The 21950-nt window shown below is 52.8% G+C and overlaps 1 protein-coding gene and 1 non-coding gene across 7 annotated transcripts in view; one reads left to right on the top strand and one right to left on the bottom strand.

Annotated features, from left to right (window-relative positions):
• Positions 1 to 21950, bottom strand: part of FLI1 (Fli-1 proto-oncogene, ETS transcription factor) — a 122936-nt gene that overhangs the window by 28589 nt on the left and 72397 nt on the right. For all 6 annotated transcript variants that reach the window (XM_025464931.3, XM_049109765.1, XM_049109767.1 and 3 more), the window contains 3 exons: positions 13796 to 13950; positions 9630 to 9833; positions 1102 to 1167 (listed from right to left, as the gene is read on the bottom strand). In XM_025464931.3, coding sequence (XP_025320716.1) covers positions 1102 to 1167; positions 9630 to 9833; positions 13796 to 13950 — 425 coding nt within the window. The remainder of the gene's footprint in view (positions 1 to 1101; positions 1168 to 9629; positions 9834 to 13795; positions 13951 to 21950) is intronic.
• On the top strand, positions 14936 to 15008 carry TRNAK-CUU (transfer RNA lysine (anticodon CUU)). The gene has a single exon. It is a non-coding gene; the product is annotated as a tRNA-Lys (tRNA).

The raw sequence follows: 21950 nt of genomic DNA on the forward strand, positions 1-21950 counted from the left end.
TTTGCCTTGGGCAGATTTTTTTCACTTATTTTTTTTTTTCTCCTTTAAACCAGGTACCATGAATTATTCACTTGTCTAAATCTAACACAGTATCTGGAGCAATAAATCCTCACGATGTTCCATAAATAAGACACTGAGAAATGCTATTACAATGAAATCCTCACTGGCAGAAAATCATTTGTTGAGGTTGTTTTCTGTCTCTCTCAACCAAACCAAACCAATGCGACCAAATCCCCAAATCACCACTTTAAAAATGAACTGGCATTGTTAAAATTTGTGAGGGGGCAAAAAAAGCGCTTAAAATGTGGCATTGCAAGAATCCTTTAAAAATCCTTAAAAATTTTATTATCTTCAGCAGAGGAAAGCCCTGACTTCCAGCTTCGAAAGGCTCGGAGAGCAACCCCATTTATTCCATGGTGTACCTACTTCAAGTCCCATCTTTGGTATTATTACAAGATCTTTAAGGACCTTGCTCTATGTTTGCTGCTAGTGCAAGTGGGATAAGCTTTGGCTTCTTGCCTTGTGTGCTAGAAAAAAAAACAAGAGATTTGGCGCTTGAAAATGAACAAAGGGAAACCTCAGTGAGTTAGGAGGCCAGAGAGGGAACCCAGAGGGCAGGCTAGTGTCTCTCAAGATGTCAGTTGCAAGAAGAACTGTCATTTACAGACTTCAACAGATGTGTCCACTACCTACCACAGCAGAACAGTCTCCAACAGGAAAGAATCATCCATTACAGGCCCCAACAGGGAAGGACGTACACTGCATCTCTTATAAGAGATCCGCTACCCCTGTGCCTCAGCCGATGAGACAGTCATCACCCTGACCTCTTAACTTTCTCTAATGGACTTCCATTCAACATGACTCCTCCCAACTTCCTCCAGCTTCTCCACAAAATAATGTCCCTCTCCTTTGTTTGCTGGCCTGACCTATGGTTTTGCCATCACTTGTTTATCCCGCATTGTTATTCTCTGCTCTTCTCAAATAAACCCATTTTTGCTGGTAAAACAACCACGTTTTATTTTTAAGGTTCATGGTGCACAGATTTGCACGGAAGGGTGCCAAGCCTGGTACAGAAGAAAATGCATGAGAGAAGGAACTCACCTTCTTTGACGCTCAGTCGTGAGGATTGGTCTGTGTGGGAGGTTGTGTTATAGGCCAACAGTGAACCTGGAAGGCAAAGCAGAAGCAGGTTTTAATAAGGTGTTCCTCTGAGATCGAGAGTAGAAGATGGGATGAGACGGGAATGGGGAGGGAAGAGATGGGGGTAGAGCAGAGGGCCATTGGCTCCTTGAGAGAAATGGAGAGTTAATGGCACCCGTCTTGGGGGGAATGTATTTGATTCCTGGAGTTCCCATCAGAGCAGGTTAGGACAGAATGCTTGTGGGTGGGTGGGACACGCACAGCCCTCCCCAGCTGGCACGTTTATGACTCTGAAGTTCTTGGGTGTCCACGCCATGTCACGGCAGGAGCACAGGACTGGGAATGGCCCCATGTGTTCAGGGGTTAAGTCTAGATTTGGGTTTCTTCAGCAGAAAAAGGAAGGAGTTAAACTACGGCAGGAGTTGGCAAGCTTTTCCTATAAAGACCAGATAGTAAATATTTTAGGCTTTGTGGGTTAAATACAGTCTCTGTTGCACATTCTTTTTTGTTTTTGTTTTGTTTTGCCCATGGGCCAGAGTTGGCCAGATTTGGGCCAGATTTGGCCTGCAGTCTGCAGTCTTGCCACACCCCGGAGGAGAAGCAGCACGACTCCTGCCTGCTAGGATATCCTGTGGATTTATGGACCTGTCCTTTTGCTGGTGGGTAAGATGCTTGGATGTTCCTCATTGTCAGTGGAGGGGAGGGGTGGAGGTGACAGGAGTTCCAGTCGTGACTCTTGTCTTCCTTTGCAACTGTCTAAGACCATACACCTGACCGTGAGGCACGGTACACTGAATTTTCTGTCACCGCAGAGCGCTGCTAGACAATCTCTTAAAATTAAACCTGAATGTGTGACTTCTCATACCAGGCTCTAGTCTAGGAATTTTCAGGGATGATAGTTTTTTTTTTTTTTCTGTTGCATGTAAAAATTCCCCCTTTCCCCTCAAACGAAGCTTGTCCCTTAGTTTCAAAAGAATCCAGGAGTTTTATTTTGTAAAATGTAGGCAGCTTTGCAATTCTCCTTGAGAGTCTGGGATACGCTTTCACAGAGGACAACATAAGCCCGCCCTGGGGGTTCAAGGCTAGGGAAGCCTTTGAAAAGTTTCCCTTCTCTGTGCAGACGGGTGGCGGACTTGGGTGCCAGGGCTGAGGACTGGGGACGGGCTGTCAGACGCTCCTATTTTTAGCCTCCAGTCGTGGCAGGGATACCGGAGTGGAGCTGCTGCCTCACCCAGCTGTGGGCGTTTGGTTGTGTGCCTCGGAGAAAATGTGTGCCCTTCCAGGCCAGACGATGAGGGAGAGAATTTTGTAAGAATCACCCAGCTGCCCAGCACCTATGACTTCAGGCCAGCTAGGCCTGAAACAGCTCCAAACAAAGAAGAGGAGGGGGAAAGGCGGTGTTGAGAGCCCAGCACACCAAAGCGTGGATGGGTGCACACACCATTTGAGAAATGAGACAGTCACATGCATGTCGCAGCCCGAGAACCAGATGCATCTGGTTGGTTAGTCTGCTCTCAACAGTATCAAGGACCAGGTGAGGCTGGGATAACCTCATTTCAATAGAGTCATTTTGCAAACGAGAATTGGCGGTTAGACTGGCCTCTTCCCACTTACCAGCTTTGTGACTTTCCTCAGTTTACCTCGTCTCGCTAAGCCACAGGCTCCTTCTATATATAAAAAGAGGCTAATAATAACATCTACTTAACACGGGTGTTGCGAGGATTGAATAAAATACTACGCGTCAAGTGCTCACAAAAGATCCCGGGTTGCTAGTGAGTGTTGAGCTGTTATCATTATTATTTTTACTCCCTTCTCCCACAGACACCACAATGACAGACATTAAACCCTTTGTAAAAGAGCCTGCTGAGTGGCTCACCTTGTCCTCTGGACCTGGAGTTATGAATGGGTTCTGCTGCAATAAGAAATAATCCTCCATGACTGAAAGGAGGTTAAGAAATGGAACCAAACGTTCCAAGGGAATAGAAAAAAAAAAAAAAGTCTCAGGAGTAAGACCAAGAATGTCTGCCTCTCTGTCCCCGACATTCCCTCCCTCAGGCTGAAACCTCACGGCTGGAGCAAATAAAGAAAAATGATGGTCTCAGAGGAGCAAACTGCTTGAGTCATTAGTGCAGATTTAGCTGAGAGCACGAAGCTTAGATAAACCACATTTATTAAATTTTCCCCTTGCTGAAAGTTCTTCTCTGGGCACATATGAATTCCACAGGAAACTCCCAGAAAGCCAAGAGAAAGGGTCGTTTGACCCCTGCAAAGCTTGCATGAAATACATATTTCATGGTAACCTAGGAAAAGGATTTTGCCCCGAAGACCGTTCCCGGTTCAAGTTTCAGTCCTGGAAGGAGGGGCTGGCTCGGGGGCATCTGGCCTCCCTCCCCAGGGACCGATATCCCCTTCTCCTGTCCCAACTTTCATGTGACAAGTTCTTCAGGCTGCAGAGGATGGCACCGCACACGCTCTTCTTATGGGAGTTTGTTCTGATACCAAGGAGGTCCTTCCTGGGGCCTGGCCTCCTGCTCTGGATTTTTTTCTCCTGCTTTCAGGCCCCTGTGTGGGGCTGATGTGAGCTCCTAATCTTCCCGGACCCCGTCCCGTCCCCGCGACCAGGCCGTGATGGCAGGAGGGAAGCCCACACTCTGCCTGCAGTAGGCCCCAGGCCCTTCACGTCTAGTCCCTCGCTCCATCCTCGCACGAGCCAGTATCCGTGCTTCTCCTTTGATAGATGAGAACATCAGGCTTCAGAGAAGTCAAGGGATTGGCTCAGGGTCACACAGCCAGAAAGCCCGGGAGGCTGGAGTCCCATCCTGTGTACGGAACCTGTGTTCAGGCCGGCAGACGCCGCAGCCTTTCGGGCTAAATCTGAGACACAGACAAAACTCATGTATGGTGTTGGGAATCGGGATGGTGGTTGCCTTTGAGGAGGATGAAGGGGAGGCGACAGGGAAAGGGTTCGAGGGGGCTTCTGGTCTCCCCCTTGACCTTGAGCTGCAGGTGCTTATATAAGCGAGCCGATTCCCTTTGTAGATAATTCCTGGAGTCGTGCATTCGTGGTTTTGCTTGATTCTGTATCCTTCCATTAAAATGTGTATTTACTTGCTTATTTACTGTGCTTAAGGCACGTGTGCAGGCATATATGTACATCCGCCAGTTCGGGGCCCCCGAGAAGCACACCGTGGCGCTGCTGAGAATGCGGTGCCCCCGCCCCCAAATGAAAGCACGAGGGAAGAAAAAAATCATTTTCCGTCTCTGAGCCCATCCGTCACAGGATATCGTACGAGGGATGTGAAAGAAGATGGAAATGAATAGAGTGAAGCTTTGCAGGTGTGAGGTAGGGCCCCAACAATGGGGCTTTCTTCAGCTCCGTGTCCCCCAACCCAACCTGCTCCTCATCTGAGACACCTGGAGCGGGGGAGACAAGGGTCTGGGGGCCGGTGCCAAGGCCTTTGTCTCCTGCCTCGCAGCCTGCGGTTGTGGGTCCCCTTTCTCTGGGCTGAAGTGCCCGGCAGGTGGGAGGAGGGGGCAGGGAAGGAAGGCCCCATGTCCTCCCAACAGGCTTGGCTGACTGCGGGGTCCAGGGGAAATCTGGCCTTTTGTTGTGTCTGAACCCTGTTCTCTCTTGCTGGTCAGACCCCGGCCTGGAAGGGATAATACTTCACCAGCTTAATTGCCGGGACCCATCACCTTTGCCCAGGCATCTGAGGCTGGGCGGGGGGGAGGCCACAGGACGCAGAATGTGTTTTCCATTAAGCTTAAATTAAAAATGGGAATCAAGATAGATACCTTTCCTGCAGTCTCCCTGTCACACACTTTATTTCTTTGTCCTGTGCCACTGTGATGCAAAAACACGGTTTCTCTGTCATTTCTCACGGTCAGACTCAGAAACACACACAGGGCACGACAGACTTTTTGTCGAATGAAAAGGGACTCCTTTTCCTCCCCCTGCCTCTGGCCACCCCAAGCCCAGGACCTCCTGGGCTCCCAGAAACCCCAAACTCCCCCCAGCGGCTCCGAGTCTGTACTGCCAGCCGGGCGGCTGTCACTTCCTCTGAGGCCGGCGGGGAGGTCCCCACCGAGCCCAGGGGTGGCTCAATCTCATTTCCCTCAGCCCCTGCCAGGCGGGGTGTGCCTGGCGCAGATACTGGCGGGGCCGCGGGCGGCCGGGGTGTGGGGTGGCGCCGGGAAGAGAGGGGGACAGGGTGAGTGTGGCGATAGGTTTGGCTTTAATCTGCCTCGTTCCAGGAGGCCACGGGGAAGTTTCGGAAAGCATTTATCTCTTGGTGCAAAGGAAAACAGAAAATGCAGTGGGGAGAGGGGCCTGGCCCTCCGCACGGGAGCCCCAGGGAGCGGGGCTCGTTCTGAAGGAGAGAGCACGGGCTGCGGACCGGGGCCTGGCAGGCCTGGGCCTCCGCTACCAGCCTCCCCCTCCGCTGTCCGCCTCTGAACCCGTTCCCGAAGCCTCCAGACCTCAGTTGCTTTGGCTTTAAAATGGGCATTACGCAGAGTGGCCCAGGTGACGTCCACAAGGGGGCGTCCTGTCCATGTACAGCCAATGGCACCTGGGGAGCTGCACCCCTGAGCCCTGGGGTCCCACTTACCATGAGCATCCTCCCCCAAGGCCGTCCTCACCATCCTCCTCCCCTTTCCGGTGAGGGCGAAGTTACAGAGGCCGTGCCCTCCTCCCCGCCCGCCCGCTCCATCTGGGACAGCTCAGGAGCCAGGTATGGAGAGCACGCGCCTCCAGGCAGGCCAGAGATACCCCAACATGTCAGGCCAGAGATACCCCAACATGTCAGGCCATCAGACAGGGCCTCGAGGCGCTCAGGGCATTGCTACGTCTTCTCCACCCTGGGGAATAACACCTTAAGATGTAAGGCTGGTGTTCTAACATGTAAAGGTATAGCTCGCCTCCCAGACAACCAGGATCAGTACTCAAGCACCTTTTGTGAACGTGTGAATTTGACGCCCGAGCTTCCTGTCCTACAAAGGTTTTCTTTTTTTCTACCAAAGTCCAGAAAGATCAGATACTTTGGAGTGACCCGACTAACTGGAGATCTTCTGACTTCCAGCTAAATGAGAGGGCCTCCGATGTCCTTCTGTTGACTTTGCAGCCCTACGGCCCTCCTCCGTGTCGGGGAGCTCAGCTCCCTTCCTCTCACCTCTTGCCCAAGTGGACAAGGCTGAACCCCAACCCCCTCGTCAACAAAAGGACAGATGCCAGAGCACAAGGAATTAGCTCCCCTTTCCCCTGCCTCAACTTAGCTGCCCCAGCCTCTGTCCCCAAAGCCCTGGCCTCCCTGCCTCAGCACAAAACATCCGCTGGAAGTAAGTCTGGAAAAACAATAAAGCGTCTGAAGGCATGTTGGTCAGCACCAGGGAGTTCCCAGCCATCTTGAGAGCAGACAGTCACCGGGCACGTGACCCCCGGGGAAGGGGTCTCAGCCGACCACCCGCCACCCAACACAGAGGGTCCCAGAGGCCACCGTCTGAAGCTAGACACCAGTTGAAAAGAAGCATGAACCAATTTTTTTTTTTTTCCCATGAAAGTGGATCATTTTAAGTCTAGATTCCTCAAAAGGCCCTTAGACGATTACAATACTATGTTGGGGCAAGTTTTTTTGAACCTTTGTATAGTATTTTAATTTTTGCTTCTGCAGGTAAGCATGGTTTTTATATCAATGCACCCAGTGCTTTATATTTAGCTGTTTCACTCGACATCCTAACAAATATGCAGATGGAACAAATATTTGTTCCATCTCCTTTCCACTCTGGAAATTTGCTCTATTATGAAGCTCCTTTCTGGAAGCTTCATGCCCTGGGGGGCATCTTCCTTGATATCTACAAATATCCTTTAAAAGAAAGAAGTGAGGGATCCCTGGACGGCTCAGCGCTCAGCGGTTTAGCGCCTTCCTTGAGCCCAGGGTGTGATCCCAGGGTCCTGGGATCAAGTCCCACATTGGGCTCCCTGCGAGAGCCGGCTTCTCCCTCTGCCTGGGTCTCTGCCTCTCTCTCTCTCTCTCTCTCTGTGTGTCTCTCATGAATGAATAAACTCTTTTAAAAAAAGGAAAGAAAGAAGGGAGTCATGCACACTTTTTCTTGCCCTGCTACCTGTACTCCCAAAATACCAACACTCTGGCCTCCGCTGTCTCATGACCTGCTCAGTCCTTTGCTCCTTGGTTACCTGTGCTCATCCGTCGTGGTTACCAGGACCCACCATGTCAAATGACTAGGCCTTTGGGGCAGGTGACAGATAGTCTTGCTTCAGGGTCTGTGGCTTGGGTTCTTTTATGGCAGGAAATCTTAGTGGGACCTGGGTTGTTTATGGACCTGCCAGAAAGCAGGCCTGGGGAGTCACATAGCATGAATGGGCTACCACCCCCCCAACATCAAGTCAGAATGTGCTTGACCATTTCCCCAACAAAGGTATCTGCCATGGAACCCCAAATTATTGGAAAGAGTTCGGAAACGCTGTCCATGTTACTGCTGTGCCCCTCTTCCCCCACAAAGGAAGTAAAGGTGCCAATGACTTCTGGACCTCCACCATATGATGCCTGAAGGAGCAGAAAGGTAGGCTCCACTGGCATTCCTGCTAGGCCGGTCTCTGCTTCTCACTCCCACCCCCTGCCCTGCCTGGCAAGCATCGCTGGAGGACTCTGTGCAAAGAAACTTAAAAAAAAAAAAAATCCATAAACCGTTAAACGCTGAGAACTACAGATCATTAGAAAATGTTAATTCTCCGGAGCTCAGGAAAAATCGGGTAGAGAATCACCCCCTTTTCTGAACTTGTTGTTTCTTGGGCTGACCTCATGTTGCAGCAAGACTCAGACATGAGGTAACTGCTCTGGTGTTAACATATACTGCATCATCCACACTCTCGCTGGTTACCAGACGCCTCGGAGAGATGACCAGAGAGCCCGGAGGCACCAGTGGAAACTTCCAAAAGGCATTTTGAAAATTTTTAAATGTTACAGCCAGTGAGTGTTGCTCCCAGGTCGTGCACTGTTGTAGAAGGAGACGGAAGGTTACACAGAGGGTGAGTTTGAAGACCCACTGGGCGATGGGGAGCAAATGAAGAACTCACCGACCCAGAGCCCAGGAGACCAGGAAAAGAAGCCCATAGGTAGCATCCAAAGACCTCAATTTGGAAGGGGCTTTAAAATCATCAAGCTGGGACGCCCGGGTGGCTCAGCGGTTGAGCGTCTGCCTTTGGCTCAGGGCATGATCCTGGAGTCCTGGGATCGAGTCCCACATCGGGCTCCCTGCATGGAGCCTGCTTCTCCCTCTGCCTGTGTCTCTGCCTCTCTCTCTGTGTCTCTCATGAATGAATAAATAAAATATTTTTTAAAAATCATCAAGCTCCTTCATTCCAAAGCCTAACTCCTGCAAGACGCCAGGCCGCCAGGCAGCCTCAACTACGGACAGCAGACACTCCGCAGGTCGGGGTCGCTGGTCTCCCCCAGCTCAGGGCTGACTGCAGAAAACTCCCTTGTAGGAAGAGCCCACATCTGCTTCCCTGTTGCTTCGACTCCGATCACAGTACCATCTTTTCTGGCCACAGACAAATCCTTCAATACTTGGGGTCCCCGCAGGACCACCGGGCCTGGATTTCTGCTGAAGCGTCAGGGCTGAGCTTCTTGCATGCCTGAACACATTCTGTTCCTATCTCCGCGTATGTTTAGTATCAAATGAAATTCATATGAAATCGACGGGAGCTTGCAGCCTGAGCGCTCTCATGTCGGATACACATACGTTCGCTCATAAAATCTCCCTTTCCAAAGCTCTGTTCCTCGTCGTTGTGCCAGAAGACAGAGCTCAAGACGCCCTCGCACACCTGGAGCATCTGCTGCTCTCCATGTTTGGCTCCCAAGGGTGTGCGGCTGGCAGCCAGCAAAGGTGGGGTTCGGGTGTGCCAGAGTGACCCCAAGGATAAGAGGAAGTGAATGTGTCAATTTTCACAACCTTATATCCTAAATCCATGGATCTAGAGTTTACTGGAGGAGCCTGAAATCATGGCACAGGAGAATACCGGCCAGGGTATCCAACTATTTATAATTACAGGGCAAGGCACTTTCTGGAAAGGGGTTCTCATGGAAACAGTGTGACTACTTTCTGGCAGACCCCACTGGGTCACCGCTCCTTGCTCACAGTGCTTCCTTTGACACTACGGGACTGGGTCAGCCCCCTTTCGGGGTCTGTTGGAGCCAAGGTGACCTTGGCAACCTCACGGGCCCTGACGTGGGGCTCTTGCAGCATCTACCCAGCCAACGTGACCGCAGGGGGTGGAGGCGGGGTGGGGTAGGAGGTAGGGTCAGGGGGTGGGGGGGTGGGGAGAACCAGGTTCCTCTTCCTGGATTGGTTCCTTGAGAAATCAGTCTTCATTTGGGGTGGCTTCATAGAGTCTTCGCCCACCCCCGGGGGGTGGGGTAGTGGGGGGGGGCAGCGGGGCGCCCTGGCCCAGACCCAGACAGGACACTTACTTTCCCTGAGATAACTGAGATGTGACAGCAGCACTTCGGTGTTGTAGAGGGAGGTGGCTCGGAGGAAGTCCTCCTTGTTCATTTTGCACAGTTCTTTGCCATCCATGTTTTGGAAAAAGGACGTGTCGATCTCCATCAGGCCGTACTCCTTGATGGCCCACTCCAGCCACTGCCGCACGTGCTCCTGAGTCCACAGCGTGGGGTCTGCAGAGGAGAGGACCTGTTAGCCTGGGCTCGGCTGGCCGGGGAGGGCCCCCCCACTTCAGGAGGGCCAGGGAGACCCTCTCTGTCCCCACCCCTCCTCCTGCCCCGCACCCCTCTCTGGCTCCCTCCCTCCCTCTGTCCCCTGGTGGGAAAGTGGGTTCCCTCCCAGATGGTCCTCCTAGAGCTCCCATCTGGCTCCTCCACATCTGGCCCTGCCGAAACCACTTAGCGCTCTGGGGAGGCTCTTAGATGTCTCCCTAGGCATCCTGACAGGATGTTCCCTTTAAAGTTTTTGGAGGGCAATTAAAACCTTTGCCTGAGAAAGGGTGGCATCAAAATGAAAGTATACACAGTGCCACGGGCCCGGGGACCAAAGTTTCTGGAAAGGGAAACCATCTGTATCTTCGGAACATGAAGGATTTCTTTCTTTTTTTTTTAACATGAAGGATTTCACGGAGGAACGGGGCTCTCTGGGATGGTGACACGAGACGACACATGTGCACGCTCTTCCGTCTGTACGGTTGGAAAACCCAGTGGCGTTAGCCTCGGACATAAATCCAACCTGGGTTTTCTCCTTGTGGAGACAGCTGCTCTGAAATTTCTACCAGGTCATCCCCAAAACATTTTTATGATATTTAAGTCCCCAAAGATGAAAAAGAAAAAAAAAAAACAGTATTGGAGGGAGAAAACCTTTCAGGCCTTTGAGTGAACATAAATAATGGAATGATTGAGGTCATTGCCAGCCCAGACCCTCACAGCAACTTTTCAGCTGGGGAGGAGGGTTGTGGGGGGGAGAGGGGGGGTGTGTAATACTCTGAGTGCTGGTGATGAGTTCCAGCAAATTCCACAGCAGGTAGAGCACTTGTATCTCATCACGTATCACAGGCTGGAAGCCATCTCTCTCCTTGGCAACCAATTATTAGCAAATCCAACGAACACCTTAGATATGGCCACCCTACAGGAAAACTATGGCTCTTGGCCACATGAAAGATCTACATGTGTGAAACATGTAGGTGGGAAACCACAGGATTAAGCAACAGATTTTGTGGTGGTAGCTGAAGGAATCAGGGGCGGAGGGAAATAGTGTGAACTTGGAGAGTCCTGGGAGGCTTCCCGGGAGAGGGGAGGAGACTTGACATTGTACGTTGTTGTCCGTCAACCCCCAGCTTCTACTGGGCCTGCTTGATTAGCATGTTTCCTTGGTAGGAATATCTGTGCTGCTTCTCAGCCTCCTCGCCCTCGCCTTCTAAGAGGTAACTGCTGCCGAAGGTCAGGCCAACAACCGGTACCCGGTTGCTCCTAATGGTCCAGATCTGGGGTGCCTACTATGTGCCAGCTACGTGTCCCATTTTCCACGTAGCTAGAAAACCCAGTGAAATGGCTTTCACCTTCACTTCATGACAGAAAACGGAGTTCTGAAAGGGTAAGTCCCTAGCTCAAACTTAAGTCTTCCTAGGACTTCACTTAGTTGAGGGGGTGGGTCCCCCTGACCTGAAGCCCCTCCTCTCACCTTTTCAGGATCCTGCCTTAACTCACCTGTGACTTGCTCTGCTATTACGTCCAACAGCAGAGCTCCTCCTAATGTCTATATGCATCTCTCTCTCTCTCTCAGATAAATTTCTTGGTTAGTTTTTTTTTTCTTTTATTCTTCCAGAAACAATGAGGCACGGACCATTGGTAAATGGAAATAGTTTGCACCATTTTGGAATTCTAAAGAAGAATGGCACAGGTGGGGCCTGGGTTACAGAGCGTTTTATGTCGTCTGATCTCCTTTGCTTTTCCTAATTCCTCACTTTTAGTATGTGAGGCCTCGAATTCAATTTTACACCATATATTTAATTTGTTTTATTATTTCCTCTCTTGCTTTGGGCTCTATCACAATATTCTTTCTCTTCCTTTACAGCACAATGAATTGTAAATCTTCCACTCTGGATCATGCTAAACTCTTCCAAATGTATTTCCTGGATGATTTAGTCCTCATTTCTTCCCATCTGAACCTGAAACTGGTGATTAACCAGGGCCCTCGTTTATACTTGTCTTAAAATCCCACCATAAACTCAATCAGTTGTTCGACAAATGTTTTACTGCCTTGATTTGTGGACTCGCCCAAATGAGACTTCCCCTCACGTCCAAGGAGGCTGGCCTGGAGGAAGCCAAAATGTCCGAGGATAATGTTTAAAGATCTCACCACAGGTAGGAGAATGAAGTAAATCCATAGCTAGTGAACTCCTTATAAGAAATGCTTTAAAAACCCTTTGATATGAATCTACGCTATTATCGGGATTACTGCCATGGTTACCTTGGTCCACTGAGGACTGACATTTTGATATTCCTTTTGAAAGTATTTCAACGCCGATTCAGGGTTGAAGGGTCAACCGAGCAGTCTGGCCATGTCTGCCCCCTCTCACCTCCCCAGAGTGACTACGGAAATTAGATGGTTATCGACATCTGGTTCAGAGAGAATCTCTGATCCCTTAAATCTTGAGTGCTCATGACTGCCTCCCAAGCTGGCCACTGTTCGGCCAAGCAGGGCCATCTGGGGCCAGATGGGTGAAGGCCTGGTGAGCCTTGGCTTTGCTCAGGGGAGAACAAGGAGGTTCCCACCGTGTCAGCTTTACTACTGTTTCATCATCTGCTTCTCTGACAAGAGGGAAGAAACACAGTTTTCTGGTTTTCTTGGACCCTAAAAATGCACCTGAGCTAAGGCTCCCTGCTGTCCTGAGGGAGGGAGGAGATCAAACGCTAAATGACATAAGTAATGTAACGTAGAGAGCGCACGTGGCGCCTGACATCCAGAGGGTGCGCTCAGGGAATGGGAGCTATTCTCCTTTTTCCACTGTGAAGTCATGCGCTCCTGGAAGAAGGAAACTCCACATTCTTTTCAAGTCCTACAGGGCACGGAGAAGTTCCCAGGAGCCCAGCTTCCCCTCCTCACTGGCTCCACACCTGGCACCCCCACCGCCATCTTGAATTTGGCCCAGAACGCAGGGACGCGGCTGCAGCCCTCGGAGGTGGCGAGGCCCAGCCTCCCGTGGAACATAAATACACAAGGCGTCGGAAGGAGAGCCTCATTGCAAAACCATGCCTTCTAGACCAACAAATAAATTCCTTTGCGTTGTCTAATCCTTTGCCCTCGGACACAACGGCATTTACACTTTTCCAAGGGGAAGGGCTTTTGCCTTTTTGGTCATGGTATTTTGGTAAGATTAGTTTTGATCCCTGCCCTGTAATTCACTTTCAGATTTGGACGTTCTCGCTCCCTCCACCAACTCCACACGTTGCAGTTTTCAAGCCCCCTTTCTGCCCAGGCTGCTGAGCCTGCTGAGCCGAGGCGGAGCATCCAGCCAGTGGACTGAAGGCTCGAACACAATGATTTTATTTTCTGTAACCAACAGCACCAATACCTAGGAAAAATAGGCTATTTTTACATAATGACATAACTTGCTGCACACGTTAAGGCGCTCCGTTTGTTAAATATAGTTCTTTCTATTTTGAAACTGAAAGAGCTGGCTGTAATTTTGGAAAGGTGGGACCCTGCAGATGCCAGGAAGTGCATGCCTGATGGACATGTCAGACCTCGGTAGCCACTCTTCTCCTTAAAGGCGAGGGCGGGCCCGTCAGGAGTTCCTGGGACTCGTTTTGGATTCAGACGGCCTTGCCTCTGCCCTCTTTGCAGGCCTCATCCTGTGGTCCCAGGCCCCTGGGGGAGAGTCTGTGTCGTGACCTGTTAGAGGGTGGACTTCTGGTACCTGCACGTTAGGGTTCTGGTGACACTGGGGACGCTACCTTGCAGGACGGTTGGAAGGAAGGTGGGGGATGTGGCTTTCCTAAGTAAGCACTCCCCTAGAGAAGGGGGTACCAGGTAAAGGTCTAGATGCCCCCTGGGACAAGCCTGCCCTCCGACTCCTAGCCCGGAAAAGTGAGGACACAGGTGCCAGGCGGCAGCCTGGATCCCCAAGTACCTGCAGGGACGATGACCCTCCTCTCGTTGGTGGTCATGTTGGGAGGAGGGGGGCCGTTCTTCTCGTCCATGTAGCTGTTGTAGTTCATGGCGTTGGACTCGCTTCCGCCAACTAGCTTGCTGCATTTGCTAACACTGCAGTCCACCGGAGACTCCCTGGAGCGAGAGGACACAAAGCCCAGAGGAAGTCATCACTGCAGCTGCCATCAGCCCAGCGTGGGCAGACGACCGAGGCGCCGGCTCCCAGCCCCACTCGGGGTAACGCCGCCGCCGCCTTATTTCTCTCCTCCACGCCACCACCAGAGTCTTCTTCAAATCCCAGCCCAATCCTATAATTACGGCACTCAGAAACTTCTGGCAGTTCCTCAGTGGCCTCAGACTACAGTCTGGACTTCCCAGGATGGTGTCGCAGCCCTCCCAATCTGACTGCGGCTGACATTTTTAGCCTGGTCGCCAGGCAACAAGCACTCGGGCCGCAGGGGCCCCAGGCCCCCAGGTAGGCCTCGCACCCCCTCGGCGCTCTGTGTCTGCCTCGGTTCCAGCACGGGTCACGTCGGGGGACTGTTGGGGTGGCGGGGGCTCTTCCCCTGGCTGGGTGGGGGGTTTCCTCTCTCCTTCAAACCTCCATGCGCTATGTGGTGCCCGACAGAGGAGGTGAGTGATCAGGGTCCGCCGAGTGAACTGTGTCTGTTGCATGGATAGGCTTTTAACGCACGTCTCGGACACCATTCTATCTGAGCTGCCCAGCACCCCCTCCAAGGTAGCCGTGGCAAGGGTTCCTATCTCCTCTTTCTGCTTAAGGAAACGGGGAGGGGAGTGACTGGCCCAGGGTCACACAGCTTGCGAAAGTGGAAGCAGGACTCGGGTCTTTGGTGTTAAGCTTTCCTAATCAAAACATGCACACGCAGTGGGGATCCCTGGGTGGCACAGCAGTTTAGCGCCTGCCTTTGGCCCAGGGCGTGATCCTGGAGACCCACATTTGAGTCCCAAGTCAGGCTCCCTGCATGGAGCCTGCTTCTCCCTCTGTCTGTGTCTCTGCCTCTCTCTTTCTCTCTCTCTCTGTCTCTCATAAATAAATAAATAAAATCTTAAAAAAAAAAGACACACACACACACACACACACACACACACACGCAGGCACGCCCAGCTGGCTCAGTTGGTAGAGCATGTGACTCTTGATCTCGGAGTCCTGAGTTCAAGCCCCACGCTGGGCAGAGAGTCTACTTTAAACACACACACATGCACACACACACACACATGCATGCAAACGAGCTGGCTGCTGCATGAAGAAGGAATAGAATTCAAGACCTTCAGGCTGCCAGCGCGGTTGTGGCTCTTGTGGCACGCTGCAGCCCTGGCCACCACACTCACAGAAGAACCATAAGGAAGTGCAGAAGGGACAAATCATCCAACCCTGTCTTGATGTACGTAGCCCAGTTGGCACCTGGCACTGTGCAGCCTGGGTTCACAGAGGCCGCTCCCTGGCAGTGGGCCAGCCACGAGCAGCTATCTGGGGATCTAAGCTGACACCCCACTTGCGGCCACCAGGTTCACAAGAGCAGGCTGGGAAGACGCTCCCCATCCGCCCCAGCCCAGCGTCATGGGCCCTCCCAGGGGCCTGGGGGAAGTGCCATCGCTCCCTGCCCCAGCTCCTGGTCAGCCACTGCAGCGGTGGCAGCAGCAGCAGGACCAAAGGGGACGACTGCAAGGCCCCGGAGAGGTTGCAGCCGTGGTTGCACAGTGCAGGAAGCATCAGACCTGGGAGACAGCCAGTTCTCTCAAGAGCTCCAAACCAGGCCTTCAGACCAAGGAGTTCAGATAAGGTTCAGATTACAGCGGCCCAACCTTAGGCCACAGAAAGACTGCAGGCTTCCCAAAGTCCTGGCTGCTGCCCTCCCGGCCCTGCTCTGGGCAGGGACCAACCATCATGAGGACTTAAGGAGCCAGGGTGAGCCAGATAGGGCCTCGCCCATCCCGCGGCTGGTGGCGGCACCTCCAGAGGCAGGGAGGAGCAGCCCCGGGGGTGGAGGGGGGTGGCGGGGGCCCAGGCCGGGCAGGGGGGCCGGAGCCCATCCACTAAAGACAATTAAATGAATTTGTTTCTTAATCTGAAAGGAAAAAAATATTGAAGATCACTTATCATAGCCGGGAGATAAATGGTCCACTGAGATATTAGAAGTCAGACGGTAATTTTTTCCTGATGTCTTACAGAGGGGAACATGGGCTGAAAATGAAAATAAGATGTATAACTTACACATGTTAGAATTTAAGGTTTTACTATTCGCCTACTGTTTTTCCAGGCAGAGAACCAAGAACCAGCCGTCAGAGCCCCAGATTGTTGAAGGTTTAATGTCCCCATGGCAGTCTGAGGGGCGGCAGTAGCACATCAGGGCTTTTCACCAGTTGGGCCCTCTGGCTTCTGCTGTTGGGGGCCCTGGCCTGCCATGAGGCCGCCCGGCGAGCCCCGCTGCGGGGTCTGGGCCCGGCCCCCCGCCCCCGGCCGCCTCGCTGCTAACCGCAGGAGCACGCCTGAGCACACACGTGTGTACACGTCCACACAGACATGCATGCATGCACACGTACACGCACATGCACACGCGCACACACGCCGTCCGGGCCTGGCAGCCCTTCCCAACATACTTGTCCATTGTGAAACAACCCAAGTGCAGCAGGAGTTTGGAGGATTAAGTTGGCCTTCAACCAAGGGAGCAGCGTTTTCATTGGCCGGAACCCCGTGGGGCAGAGGGTGGGGTGGCCAGAGCGCACACTTCCTCTGGCGGAGGCCGGGAGTGCAAGGGCCTTGGGGCAGGGGCGAGGAGACTTCCAGGGACCGGAGCGGCATCCACCTGGAGGTGGGAGTGATTTCGGAAAAGGGGGTGCTCCCCATTGGGAGCATCAGGGAGACAGGATTGGGAAAATGCTTTCCCCTGTCGCTGGGCCTCTGGCGGGTTCTGAGCTGAAAGCTGACCCCTCACCATGCAGAAGTGAAAGGTCAGAGCCTCGGGAGCGGCCAGAGAGGAGTCAGTCTCTGTCCCATAGGCACCTGCAGTGGGGTCGGGCTGAAAAGAGGAAACGTTAGGGAAAAGCCACCTGGTGGGTGACCCGGTGGAAAGAGGAGCCACGAGCACCAAGGTGAGACAGGCACCTGCCGGGAAGGGGGGCGCCCAGGTCACAGGATCGGCCAGCTCCCGGAGGGGGACACAGGGACCACGGTCGGGCCCAGGGCTCGCAGGGGGCCGTAGGGTAGCTGGCACCCCCGCGTGTCCCGTCCCACGGAGGTTCCCTGTCTCTGCCTCCTCCAGCACCTGTGCAGGCACCCGGGCCCCCCCGCCGCCAAGGCATGAGTCCGGCCGCCTGCTCTCAGGTGGCCCCCCTCTGGAATAAGGCCCAGTGCGGGATCCCAGGCCCCTCCGCCCTGACAGCACCACTCCGGTGGGCACAGGTGAAGGCCAACCCCAGGGCTGCGCTTTAATGAGGCAGCTGCACCGTGGAGAGGCCCAGTGACAAGGAGGGGGGAGCGCGGATGGAGGGGAAGAGGCCTTGTCATTCAGCTTTGCCTGCGCTGCTGCTGGTTTGTCTTGAGACGGGCACTCGGGAGTGTGGGGCCGGGCCCGCGGGCAGCTGAGAGCCCCGGGACAGGTGACAAGGGCCCGGGCGCGGCGGCCGCAGGGCGCGGGAGGAGGTGCCGGTTCCAAGAATGTAGCTCAGGGCATCTCGCCGTCCGGGCGCAGGAAGCCACGGCAGGAGAGGCCACAGCAAGGGCACATGGACCTGGCACCGCTTTCCTCTACTCTCACCGTGGGGCGACGGAAGCTTTTTATTCCTCTGGTTCTATTTTTGGACGTTCGGGGAGCACTGCTTTAAAAATACCGCCAGCGGTTTCCAAGAGTGCCTTGCAAAGTGTTCAGCAGTTTAAAACAAGGTGAGAAATCGTGGGTATTTGGGTGAGCGAAGATTACGAAGACCATTCCCAAGGTGACCCCGATACGTTAGCCTCTAACAGGCGTCTCCCCCACCGCCTCTCTCAGCCCCCAGGGATCAGGACGCGCCACCCAGATCCACACGCGTGCAGCCCGCGCTGGCGTCCAGTGGATTCCCTGTAATCACGTGGCTCACGCAAACGCGCAAGGGCCACCCAGGACACACAGCTGCAGTAGGACCTGTCACGTGTGTCTTCCGTGCAATGTACACACTTATCAGCTGAGCGAATCCGTGTTGTCTTTAAGATTTCTATAGGATCTGTGACTAGATGTGTGCCTATGACTTGTTGTTTTTAAAAAGGAATATGCGGGGCGGCCGGGTGGCTCAGTTGGTTAAGTGTCGGCCTCTGGCTCACGTCATGATCCCAGGGTCCCGGGATCAAACCCTGTGGGTGGGGTTCCCTGCTCAGCGGGGAGCCTGCTTCTCCCTTTCCCTCTGCTCCTCCCCTTACTCATGCTCCCCCCCACACACACTCTTTCTCTCTCTTTCTGAAATAAACAAAACCTTTAAAAAAGAGGAATATGCAAGAAATTAAAGCAAATACCAAGGAAAGGAAAGAAAATCACCCATATTATAGCCATTTGCCCTAATCCCATAGGTATTTTCATCTCCTTCCATACTAGGTGCTCACAGCTTCTCCAGAACCCCAAGGGTGGCTTCCCCCCAGGTGGTTCGGGACATGCTCTTTACTGCAAGGTCAGAACCGAAGGGCGCACCTGGGGAGCTGCTTTGCAATCACAGAGGCAGAAGTTCCAGCGTGTGTGGGGCTGATGGCCCTGTGAAGTCCCTACACGTCCCCTAGGAACATCCAGAGCCCGCTGCCCAGTGCTAGGGGGTCTGGGGTAGAGCCATGCTGACTCAGATCCTGCATGCCAGGCACACAAGGCGAGCGGGTCCTTGCATTTCCCCCCCACAAAATAATAACTCTTTCTATCACGAGATGTTTTCCCCAATCCCTGAGGGCGAGGCGGGATACAGCTGAGTTATTTGCAGACCACAGCCTGGGGTCAAGTCGCTGAAGTCTCCATACATCACAGAGCCTTTGGGCCACGCTGTTCCCAGAACAACTCACCTAACACATTCAACCACGACACGAAGAGCTGGAGAAAGGCAGCAAGCCTCCCACAACATGGGCAAGCGGGGCTTTCTCTGAGCTCGCCAGACCTCAGTCTCCCCACGTGACCCCGCGCCCCTGGTCCAAGTGACTTAATAGTGGGGTTAAAAAGCGAGAGGGGCTTTGTAGCTTTTAGGTACAGAGAATACCTCCTCCAGAGACACAAATATCTACAGGGTCTCTAATAAGCATGAACCAACTCAGAAACCCAAGCTATCAGAGGACACGGAGAGATGCACCTGCACCGCGAAGCGTGGGACGGTCCAAAGCGTCCCGGCCCGGTGGCGTCCAGTTTGAAGCACAATGTGAGCCCACCTACGTAATTTTCAGTTTTCTAGCAGCCACATTTTTCAAGCAACCCAGGTGAAATGAATTTTAAAATATATTAGAATATATTAGTATGTTAACTCACTACAGCCCAAAGAAAATTATCCAAAAGAAGTGATCACGCAGCCAAAAGAAACGATCGTTTCAACATCATCAATATGAAAATAACCAATGAGCTATTTTACTTTGTTTTCTCCCCCCCACACTCTTCGAAGTCCGGTGTGCATCCTACATTTCGAGCACGTGTCGGTTTTGGATTAGCCACATTTCAAGTGCTCACAAGCAACGTGTGCTGCATTGGATGCCACAAATCTAGTCCATGAGCCAGGAGACCCCAAATGAGAGAGATTCTCTGCTTTGGTTTTCCCACCTGAAGTTAGGAATTCTTTCTACTCAATGGGGCCATTTCAATAATACTCAGGGGGTTAGGGGACGCACAGTGTCCACGATGAGAGATTTGAATTGCCTGGCATCTTCCTCATAGTGTCTTTTTTTTTTTTTTTTTGTATGGCCAAATGATAGACTCATCCTCAGCAAAGTCATTTTTCTGAGAACCCTTGCTCCCTGCTGCCCACCAGGCCGGTGGCCTACGTGTGAGCTCTTGGAGAATATTTCTGAGAGCCCACTGGGTCTTCTTTGTTTCCCCAGGTGGGCGAGAACGCGCTGTCTTTCTGAACCTGCCGCGTCACCTGCAGAGGCTCTGGGTCAGGACAGGCAAATCAAAAGCAGGGGCTGCTCTGTGCAACCAGAGCCACGTAACTGCCACATCTGCTCCCTGGGGGCGTTCACACAGCTCTCCTCCAGCTGCCTGCTGCTCTGACTGCAGCCAGGGACGGCTGGCAAGCGGGTTCTGAAAGCTGCTTTCCTTGGGGGGCCCTCTTTGCCCAGGATTCGTACGCGGGGAGTGCTCTCCTGGGGAGACAGCGGTCAGCTCCTAAGTGCAGCCTCCCCGGAGCGCAAACCCAGGCTCTTGCCGAGGCGATGTCCACACACTTTGGTGGACTATATACACCCATGACCTATGTGGCTTTGAACAGGCATCTTCACCTTTGAGGCTGGGTAGCCGTGCCTCCATCTGCTTATTCATTTCATGACTATTTATTGAGCACCTACCATGTGCCGGGCACTGCTCGGTAAACAAAATAGGGCCTTGCCTGCATGGTAGAGAGGGATGTGATTGACCAGGAAGGACTAAGAAAAATCTAAGCAAGGTCCAGAGTGATGGGTGCCCCGGTCAGGGAAGGCCTCTGGGAGGGTGACATTCAGGCAGAGACCTGGAACAAGCAGGAGAGAGAGTCACATGCCTAGACAGGGTAGGAATGTTCCAGAAAGGAGGACTGCAGGCAGGAGACTCTGAGGCAGGAGTGTGCTTGGGGTCCAGAGTCTTATGTGGCTGATGCAGAAGGAAGGAGTGAGACAGGAAGGATAAAAAGGGTTTCATAGGGATGGGGGGCGGGCATAGGGAGGACTTTAGATTTTGTCACAAGCTATTAAAGGATTTGGAGCAAGAGTTAAATATTCTGAAAGGCTGACTCTGGGGGCACCTGGGAGGCTCAGTTGGTTGAGCATCTGCCTTCGGCTAAGGTCACCATCCCGGAGTCCCGGGATCGAGTCCCGCATCGGGCTCCCTTCTTAGTGAGGAGTCTGCTTCTCCCTCTCCCTCTGTGCGTGCTCTCTCTCTCTCATAAATAAATAATCTTACAAGAAAAAGAAAAAAGAAGACTTTATAAAAAAATAAAATAAAAGGGTTGGTTTTAGCCACTGTCTGAAGAACAAACTTCAGGAAGGCAAACAGAAGTGGGGAGAACAGGGTGCTACTGAGGTGGCCCTAGAAGGGCAGGAGCTGCTGGTCTGGCTTGGGGTGGGCCTGCAGGGGATTCAGGCTCCGACAGACCAAACCCACTCCAAGCGTGGAATCTGGATTTTCGATAGGCATCAGGAAGGTCCGTCCTGGGGTCGGGCCAGTTTGGGAGGCACTGCCAGGTTGGGTGGGGGCAGAAACTGGACCATGAGCCCCAAAGCACGATGTACAGGTGGGGAGGGAGGGGCCCGAGAGGCCGTGCCAGCTGTGCCTCCTCTAAATCCTTACGCGAGGCGTCTGCCAACCCCCTGCCCCCAAACCCTCTCTGCCTTTAAACATCAAAATGTAATTGCAACATTTATCTCCTAGGATCACAGTGGGGAGCAAATGATAAGATAATATGGAGAAAAACATTTAGCAAGTGATACCCTCCCTACACGGTGAGGACCTCATTATCTTTATTATCTTTGTGGAGAGACGCTCATGTGAGAGGCTCCTGGCTTAGAACCTCGAGGCCTTCGTCAACTGCTAGACTCTGGGACGGTGGCTGGGATCCCAGTGGCTGGTTCTGGTTAGTGGGGCTGAGATGTGGTAGGGCTGGGTGTTCCCACAGGCAGGTCTGGGACCAAGAGTTGTCTGGGGGAGGTCTCCTTCCCAGCTGCACGCTCACCCCCTTCTGTTGGCTCCTCTAGACTCGGTTCCTTGGTGACCTCACCCACCCTTAGTGACAGCTCTTTAGAGATGATGCCCAAACCTAGGTTCCAGCCCCCAAATATTATCTCCGCTTCAGTTTCCAAGGCCCAGTAGACATTTTTATCTGGATGTCCTACTGATTGCTCACAGGGACCTCAGAGGGAACATTGACATCTCTTCTCAAAGCATTTCCTTTCCTACCTCCCGTGGCTAACCGCACCATCCTTCCCAAAAACATGC

This window comes from Canis lupus, chromosome 5 (assembly GCF_003254725.2).
Source record: "Canis lupus dingo isolate Sandy chromosome 5, ASM325472v2, whole genome shotgun sequence".
Taxonomy (NCBI): Eukaryota; Metazoa; Chordata; class Mammalia; order Carnivora; family Canidae; genus Canis; species Canis lupus.